General features: G+C 37.7%; 1 protein-coding gene across 1 annotated transcript; it reads right to left on the bottom strand.

Moving 5' to 3' along the window:
- Window positions 1-6,333: 6,333 nt before the first annotated feature.
- On the bottom strand, window positions 6,334-7,035 carry LOC122397415 (WD repeat-containing protein on Y chromosome-like). The gene is made up of 3 exons (XM_043396568.1): window positions 6,829-7,035; window positions 6,599-6,693; window positions 6,334-6,454 (listed from the first exon to the last, which is right to left on the bottom strand). The coding sequence occupies exons 1-3, from the start codon at window positions 7,033-7,035 to the stop codon at window positions 6,334-6,336; spliced, it is 423 nt and encodes a 140-aa protein (XP_043252503.1).
- Between the last annotated feature and the right edge of the window lie 3,269 nt (window positions 7,036-10,304).

The raw sequence follows: 10,304 nt of genomic DNA, 5'->3' as shown, positions 1-10,304 counted from the left end.
GAGGAAGTGAGACAGAAAATAAAATCACAGACGAGGTACTTATATGAATAGACCTTTCACCTAATGTAATTTTTCGGCCCGAGTTTCTAAAGTCCCGGGACCCCATTACCATTTTCGTGTCACTTGCAACGTTATCAACAGATTCAGAAATTAACACAAGAGGAAGTGAGACAGAAAATAAAATTACATAAATTTTATTATTTTTGAACGGAATTAAAACTGTAGGGTCCATCATTGGACATTAATCGATTAATTTCATTGGAATAACCAATCGATTGAGATTATTTAAAGATTTCAAAATTATTAAAATACGTAAGGATCTCATTGATAAATACACCGCAAATCCTCTATTTTTTATTTTAAATTGTAATATATTATTTATTTAAAAACTAACTCGGCAAAAACGTATTTGCGACTCGAAATCAGTGTTATTAGACCGCACACCAGGACGAAGAAGGTATGTGGATCTATAAGAAGAACGCAGCCATTAGCTCATATTATTTGCTATGTAATTAATAATTATATTAATTACATAGTAAATAATATGACCCGGGTCTCACCACGTGGAGGTTGCTGCGACTGGAGACCCACCCTAGCCTCGCCCCAACCACCCTTCCTTTGGCGAGAAATTCGAATACCTATCTAAGGGAGAAGCTATCGAAAAGTTAGAAACGAGCTAGAAAAGGAGAGTTCTTAAAAGAATTGCCCAATCAAGAGATGAAGAATCTAACAAAATGTCAATACATGTGAGATGATACACATGTTTTCTAAAAACGAAATTGAAATGTGCAACTGCACGCACGAACTCTGACCGATGAAGAGATCAAAAACCTAACAAAATGTTGATACATGTGAAATAATCCATCACATGTTTTCTAGAAACGAAATTGGAATGTGCAACTGCACGTATGAATCCTGATTACTAAATTATCAATATGTACTTTATTATTAATTGTTCCTTCTTAAATAAATACTTGCATTATGACAGTGCCTAACAAGACACTCGTACAAAACGAAGAAACAACCAGAAATGTGCAACTGCACGTATGGACCTTGCATATTAGAATACTAATATGTATCTTAATATTAATCATTCCCACTTAAATTTACTCACACTTTTCGGTTATACTTAATAAACGGCAGGAGAACGTTTTTTTATCTTATAATCTATATATATTTGTACTTATATTCTAACTCAATCTGTAGAAACATGAAGGAAATATTTTCTTCTTGGTGTCTTCGTCACTCCCACGATGTTTCCCTGAAACAAAAACTCATATCAAATAAAATATATAACTCATATAAAACAAATAAATATGAAAAAATATTTCTTCTTGGTGTCTTGATTAATCCCACGATGTTTCCCTGAAACATAAATCAGACAATACATAAAATTGTACAAAGAAACTAACTACATCAAGCTACTTCAAACTACAATAGAGTGGCACATATGGGATGAAGTTAGACGTTTTAAATATCGCAACACTACGGGGCAACAACGCGATAAATCAACAATCGCAACGCTAATTTATAATAGAAAAAATTCCAAACGCGACTTGTAAGAATAAAAGCAACCCGCGAATGGTAATTATTCGCAACACTACCCTGAAAAGCAAACGCGAAAAATAGTAATTCGCAACTCTAATTCGCAATCGCGTTTACTAAAAATTCGCAACGCTATTTTTAAAGCAAACGCCCGGTTCCTAGGTTTGCATAAAGACAATCACGAATCATATTTATTCGCAGCACTAATATATCAACGCGATAAATATTTGTTCGCAACTCTACGAGCAAACGCGAACATTGTATATTATTCGCAACTCTAACTTTAATCAGGGGCTATTGGTACATGTACATAGACATGTACTGGCCACAAAATAAACTAACTACTACTAGTACTACAATTGGGGTAGAATTTGGGCATTGAAAATATCGCAACGCTAAATAAAAAATCGCACGATTAATCAAGATCGCAACGCTAATTTATAACGTGAAAATTACAAACGCGGTTGACATCCATTATTATATGTATAATATATTTACATAGCAAATAATATGAGCTAATGGCTGCGTTCTTCTTATAGTTCCACATACCTTCTTCGTCCTGGTGTGCGGTCTAATAACACTGATTTCGAGTCGCAAATACGTTTTTGCCGAGTTAGTTTTTAAATAAATAATATATTACAATTTAAAATAAAAAATAGAGGATTTGCGGTGTATTTATCAATGAGATCCTTACGTATTTTAATAATTTTGAAATCTTTAAATAATCTCAATCGATTGGTTATTCCAATGAAATTAATCGATTAATGTCCAATGATGGACCCTAGTTTTAATTCCGTTCAAAAATAATAAAATTTATGTAATTTTATTTTCTGTCTCACTTCCTCTTGTGTTAATTTCTGAATCTGTTGATAACGTTGCGAGTGACACGAAAATGGTAATGGGGTCCCGGGACCCCAGAAACTCGGGCCGAAAAATTACATTAGGTGAAAGGTCTATTCATATACCTCGTCTGTGATTTTATTTTCTGTCTCACTTCCTCTTATGTTAATTTCTGAATCTGTTGATAACGTTGCGAGTGACACGAAAATGGTAATGGGGTCCCGGGACTCTAGAAACTCGGGCCGAAAAATTACATTAGATGAAAGGTCTATTCATATACCTCGTCTGTGGTGAAAGGCTATTCATATACCTCGTCTGTGCTTACACATTATGGACTTTCGTGGCCCAATCTGACTGCCATACCGACCTGAAAATTCGAAGGTGATTTTAGCGACCTCTTCTCATGGATGGCGGTCAGTTAAGAAACTATTCACTGAATTAGTATTGATGGGCAGCAGCTGTAGTGTGTACGTAAATACATGTAACTTGACTATGGAACGGATTAAAAAACGCAATTTTCAAACGACCATAACACCTATAATAGTGAATATATTTAAATGAAACTTTTTTCTGAAGTAGAACTCATAGGTTCCTACAAAAAAATATTAGACAACTTTTCTGTAGGACGTCAAACAAAATTACTAAAAATCAAAAACGAATTTTTAAAGAAAATTGACAAGTGGGTAGGTGCCTAAATTTTTCGGTGAATTTGAAAAGTTTCAAATTACTCTGGAAAAATTATTTTCGATTGCAGGGATCAATATCAATCATTTTTGGTGAATACACATACCTCCGTAAAACTACGTACTTTCGAGAAAAAAATTCTTTACTGAAAATATAATCTGTGGCCAGGATTGTTGCTGTAATTTCATGTTCTGTCTTATTTCCTCCTGTGTTCATTTGTATAACCTGTTGGTAATGAATTTCAATCCCTTCCCTATAGTCAACTCGCATGTTAAAATGTTAAAAAGATCATGCATCAAATTGTAAGAGGATCCTCGTAAGAAGGCTTTAATCTTCGTAATGGTTTTAATGGGTCGATGATCAACAATGACTAGCTGATGGTCACTGGTGGTCAAGAGTGAGGTTGACATCAAAGTCTGCGGTCCAGTGAAGATCCAGAAATGGTCAAGAAATGGGACCAATCGAAATAGTTTCTTTGTAGGCAAGACCCGACTTAACTGTTAACTTCAACTTTGGCTGTGATTAGTCTCCCCACCCTTTCATCACCTTAGACATATAAGCAGGGTCACTGCGAAGAATTCTTCAGTCTCGTCGCGAAGTCGGGAGTGCACAAATAGCCAGAAGTGACCTGAGGACCGCCGCTGACCTCTGCTGGCCGCTGCTGACCACTACTGGCCAGCGCTGACCATGGCTGACCACTACTGACCAGTGATGACCACTACTGACCACTACTGACCAGTGCCGGACGGTGATGACCGAAGGTAAGTACTGTTCAAAATTCTCTCCCCACTTCTATTTTATCCTTTGATTCCAATTTCGCTTAAATGAATTACCTAACTGCTTTTGTGAAAACACGAATATTTTCTTACATTACAGATGACCCATTGGTAACTACCTAACATATGTATTGACAACAAGTGGTAAGTCCACTCCATTCATTTGTATTATTTCTACAAAATTGTCCTATTTATTTTATTTGATTGTTTGGTATGAATTCATCTCTGTCTGTCAATCTGGTTCTATTCGATTATTCCGAATGGTTTTGTTCTGTATTTCTACTTTCGCATTCTTTTCCGAATTGGTGTGGTTGTTTCAATGCGTATAATATTGTATGAAAATGATGATGAATATTGAGATGTGATATTTTGTTTAGTACTGTTTGATACAAGTGAACTTGTATCTTTCTATGTGTATTTCATCATGGGTAATATTAGGAAATTTGTCATGTGATATTTCGTTCGGTACTATTTCTCTATGTTTCGAAACTAAATTTCGGTATGCAATTCTGCTCAATTTTCATTTTTCTTCGTCTCTGAAATTTTGATGGTTCTTTGGCTACGTGATAAATAATTTTTGCATTCATTTACTATTTTATATTCATATTATTCTGCGTTTATCTCTCATTACAAAGGTATAGGTAGAATACTTATAGGTTTCTCATTTTGTCACCTTGTGTTTCTTTAATATGTTACTAATAATATGAGTATTAGTTTTTGTTTCAGGTCAGATCTATTACAGATCAATTGCACGGACATCGAGGGATTCATCCGCCGTGGGACATATAATTCTAAGTCTATTAGATTTAAGCTTCGTCGCGAATCTTAAAATTAACGTCGAAGATTTCTTTATTATACGTATCACCGCGCTCTACCAAGCAATTATTAAACAAGTAGCTTCTATCTCGCTCGTTCCCTCGTTCCTAGCTTCGGTCACCGCTGTTTCATCGATTGAAACATGTGATCGGCCGTGTAGCTGATCCGAAAGATCTAATCGCCTTCCCATTGGTAGCTCGATCCAGGGAAAATGGTACTTTGCTGGAAGGTGTGGAGTTTCCGTATCCTGCGGAAACGCATACCTTCCAGCGAAAGTCGACACTGTTTCAGGTACTCTCTCTTTGTCAGACAACTTGAGTCGGGTCCTTCGGGCTCCCGGCGGGTTGCATTGGAGAAATGGAGACCTTCGATTCGGAGTCGCAGCCGTCCGTTTTCCTATAGAGATGGAGTTAGCAAGAGCAGTAGGTTCGATCCTCTGATCCGCTGCACGGTTCAGCGTCGCGTCGCGTCGCTTCGCGTGCCCCTCAAATTAACTTCGTCCCTCTTTTTAACCAAATAATTGCTTGGTACAACTAAACCAGAACATCCAAGGAACTTTGTTCCCTTCTATCGTCCGAATTTTAGTTTTAACTTGACCAGACTTGAGCTTCGACGTTAATTTTAAGTCCCTATTGTATGCGTCTCCCAATATTGCCAAGTAATTATTTAACAAGTAGCTTCTCTCGACTCGTTCTCTGGTTCCTAGCTTCGATCACCGCTGTTTCATCGATTGAAACATGTGATCGACCGTCCAGTCTGTCCGAAAGATCTAGTCACCTGCCCATGATAGATCAATTTCTAGAAATAGAAATCAATCTACCAAGGACAGTGTCGATTCGATCCGAAGATGTGCTGCACGGTTCAGCATCGCGTCGCGTCGCGTCTCCCTCGATTTACCTTCATCCCTTTTTAAACGAAATAATTGCTTGGTACAACTAAACTAGAAGATCGAAGGAACATTGTTTCCTTCTATCTCTCTAGTTTAGTAATCCAGCTAAGCTTAGCTAAAAGGGAGATCGATGGATCTTTGATTCCATCTATCTCTCTTCGGGTCTCCACTCGCAGCTACCTCCACGTGGTGAGACCTGGTAATCGGTGTTACCCACGATAAAAAAGCTTTTCTATCGTGGGTAACACCGAGCTAATGGCTGCGAATTTAGTATTGTTTTTTGATATAATAAACGAATTTAGATTCATAGTTAGGCATTATGTTAGGCAGGTTATTTTTATTTGAAGACAAATTCTTTTGAAGACTCTTTCAACTCTTTTCGTTGGTTGTGCATCTTTCACTGCTTGCACCTTCGTTTGTTTCTTCTTCGACCAACGATCGTTCTTCGAGAAGATCTTTATTAATGGAGGGTGGTTGGGAATCTCCTCCACGTGGTGACAAACTTTGGACTGAGTTTATTAAATAAACTTACATATATAATCTCACATTAATGTATGTTACGGTTAACGCGATGCGCAGTGTCGAACAGCATAAGATTGGCGGTGTCTTCTGATAACAGGAATGGAAACTGTTTCTTAGCAACCTTGGACATTTTGAGGTTAATGGTATTACAAAAAAATTAAATTGGATGAGTAACATATTTTTATATTAATAATAATAATTGAAAATATTTTTCAATCGTACATGCTTGATTTAGTCAGTACAGTTTGTGAATATGAGTTATCATTCTGTTTTTAAAACTCTTTCACTTTCGCGCGATTTCGCCGTAATGGAACTACGTTGTTTACTGTTTCGTCCTGTTAATGGCGACGCTTTGGAAGACAAACAGGATTCATTATCGTCTCTGGAGCTAAACAAAATAAATTCTATTTATTCCAATATGTGTGTTCCCTATCGACATGGTTTTTAAGAATAATTTTCTAGTAAACTTTGGTGAAAGGTCAATTGTTTTAGAAAACAAGAAACATTCGCGTAGAATAACACTTACAGGATTTTCAATCGTAACTCGGACAACGTGGGTGGAGTATTAGGCCTTTCGACGGGTTTTAAATCATATATTTTTAAATGAGTATAGACCGGAATCTAAAAACATTCATTTCGTTCAAAATTGACTGTATTTTATTTTTTACACGTCCACTCCTTGGTCAGATTTAAATAAGCCCGCCTTAAAACACAGAGTCATAAACTATCGAATTACCAAATAGAAACGAAACTCACGTAAGGCAACGATGTATCCAGAATCATCGGTTCGATACACTTTTTCGGTATATCGGGAACTCGATAGGAACTGCCCAGTATCGGTGGTTTCAAACTCTCTCCACAAAGAAACGTCGACGATACTTCGTTTTCGGTATTAGTCGAGTCCGACTCGTTGAACTCGTACAACAGCGGATCCACTTCATCGATTATTTCTATATTTTCCATCTCGTCAAACGATTCCTACTAACCGACCGAGCAATAAAGTTTTAAGCCGCAACCAGGCTGTACTACTTTCTCAGAAATAAAGCCAGGGGACCCACTCGAGGCGGAGTACCAGCCTGTAGATAATGATTCGAGAGTGCTCTTCAACGTTACGTCCACCGAGGAGTTCGCGAACTGAAGTTCCGCGAGTCGATATTTGGTCGATAAGCTCCACTTTATCAAGCAACGGGTACCAAGGAGTTACCATTGACTCCCATACAATATAATTATTCATTCCCTCCCCATTACTTCCTTTCTTACTATTGTACTACGTTTCAATGCATAACTGATTCACGTAGATTACTTTCTTTCTTCCATATTGTTTTTCTATAACATTCATTTCAGTGAAAGTTATACGAAATGTATTAGCACTTTGACTGCCACGTCATCCATATATAGGTGACAGGATTTACCATTATGATAATAGAAAAATTAATTCTCAAGTTAAGGCGTTGAGGGAAATAAATTTGAGGTTATGTAGCTTAAAGATAGCTTAGGTAAAGGTTACGAAAATAAGTACTGAAACAAATGTTAGATTATGCAGCTTACAATGATCTAAAATCAAAATTTTACTTGTTCAAGTACTTGTAAAATGCACTTGGCTATAATGTACGCCATTTTGTATTTCCCCGGTTATTTTTAGACTCTGCTTCCCTTCCAATCAGATAAAAAGTTACAGAATATAAATTAGTCGGTACACGCGTGGGATAAGTAAATACGAACGTGTCTTTTTATTCGTTCGACCGTAGAAGGATTAAACTTTGCAACTCGAGTTAAAAGAAAATGGAAAGTGTAGTGACACGAAAGTGCAATTGCATTTTCGCAACTTTGAGGTACAAAGGACGGGAAAAAATGATATCGCGTTCTCCAGCCACTTTGAGGCGCAAGAGATGGAAAATAAAAGGAAAGAAAAAATAATATCGCGCCTTCATAACTTTGAAGTGTAAGGGATGACAATATGGGAAAAAGAAAAGACGGTTTTCCGTTACAAAAGCGATACAAAATTTCGATCGAGTACATGGATATCGAGCGCGTATTGTACGGAATTTAACGGATGTAAATATTTGATAACGCCTTATCAAATTTGGGATCCCCATAATTCTGTGGCCCTCGTGGGGGTCTGTAAACCATAGGTTAAGAACCTTCGTTATTCAAACTTCGTTATTCCTGTATTTGTAACTATTGTCAGACACGAGGACGTACACGTGTCTCCGAGTGCTCGTCAGAAAATAATGCCAAATGTACACTATATGTATACGACCACGTCAAAACACGTCAATTATTATTCTCGATTTAGCTCAACGTAGGTATGTACACGGTACTTGTCCCCTACCTTATAAACGTCTGGTTTCATCTACAGACAAACATTTGCTCGTGGAAGAACGGTTCGTAGGGTTGAAGACCGCGTGCACGACTATGAATGAGTTCGAGTTACGAATCGATTTCCCCATACTACGAAAGTATCGAACACTGGAAATTTCCCGTACCCTCGATGAGGATTCTTGACTTTTCATTTTTCCTCCCATATCTTTCATTTAATTGCGATTCTTCGAGCATGTTCTCAACGACGAGCCCCTATTATTCGAGCTGATACATAGGCAGACGCGTCTGGATGGAACGAGGCTCGCTTCTGGAACGTTGATCGTTACGTTCGAACGAACAAACACGTATCGCGATACTGTCAATTATTATTAACTCTTCGACCAGGGTAGATTTTTACGCAGGAAAACTTTTTGGCGCCTTGAGCAACACGCGCATTGAACGCTCATGGGCGTTTGACGCACATAGTCAATTGATCTAGATATACTGAGCGCCTGTGGACGCTTTTCGTAGTCAAAGGATTAATAAAATACTAATTATTTTAACAAAACAATATTTTTATGGATATATTAATTCCTACATTAATGGGTACAAATTAAAATAAACGAGATAAGAAGTTTGGTAATGATAACTTGGTAATAATAACAATTTAGATGTAAAGTGTAAATAATTACAAGGATAAATGATAATGATAAATCTTAACACCACTGGAATCCTCATGTTCTCGATAAAGTAACGATAAACACTGAGGACGTACAATCCGCTTCAGATATCTCTTATTATAGTTCTACACTTATTGCTTGATTAACAATTTTACGAATAAAGAAATACATTACAATTGTTTATAAAAGATAGGTATACCTGGTATAGATATTGAAAGTTAACCTGGGAGAAAATAAGTGTTTAGAATTAAATCTATGTTTTTTCGCTATTTCCTTTCGAAATTCACAATCCCTCAAACTGATGAGTACAGTAAATCTAGCGATAACCCCTTAATGCTAACATTTTTTCGCCCTAAACCGCCTAAAATGATTAGATTTCTTTATTGGATTCGTTTCTAGGTTAGATGGCAATGTGTTTTTCGTTAATTATAATACTGTAGCTTGCGTTTATGATATAGAAAGTGAGAGAAAACAATCATTTTCACCCGTTAAGGTTAAGGGATTTTAAATTGAAGATAAAAGACAAAGAATAAACAACGTTGCAACAAGAACATAACCTAGCAACTGACTCCACATCGAGGTTTTAAAAGTATATCTATTGCTACTCGATTCTGACTCGGCCATAAGTGTTAAAGGAGTCAAGGGATTTTACATTGAAAGTAAAAGACAAAGAATAAACAGCGTTGCAACAAGAACATAACCTAACAACTAGCTCCACATCAAGATATTAAAAATACATCTATCCCTAACCTAGTCTTTGTTGGCTATGAGCATTAAGGGGTTATGGTACTTCACATTGAAAGTAAAAGAAAAACAGAATAAACAACGTTGCAACAAGAACATAACCTATCAACCGGTTCCGAACTAACCAGTTTCGAACTTTGCTGCACGTGTTTAATCGGTCACATTCGAGTTCTCTGAACGTCGTAGCGGTCTCGCGAGCCATGGCATCGTTTCCGATACCGATCCTCGCCCATTGAAGCCAACGGGGATTGCCGGAGAGATTGGAGGGTAACGAAATCCGAGGGTGAGTTCGATCAAACGTCCGCGGTCGAGCATGACGTCGCCGGTGATGCTGGGTGGCGCACGCGTCGACTGATAACAGAAGCTGCGGGGGCGGCGTACGGCGCAAACCCGCGTCTCCGCCGAACTCCGGCGGGCAACGTGTGTGTTTTATCGATTCGCGGAGTCGTCGGCCATGTTGGTGTCCGCGAACGGTCAGGCGCACTCGCGTCCCACCTCGAGAGACCG

The sequence above is a fragment of the Colletes gigas genome, unplaced genomic scaffold (assembly GCF_013123115.1).
Source record: "Colletes gigas isolate AHSC1104 unplaced genomic scaffold, ASM1312311v1 Colletes_gigas_Sc00009, whole genome shotgun sequence".
NCBI lineage: Eukaryota > Metazoa > Arthropoda > Insecta > Hymenoptera > Colletidae > Colletes > Colletes gigas.
Note: the sequence above shows the minus strand (reverse complement) of the source record. Positions and strands in the feature narration are given on the sequence as shown.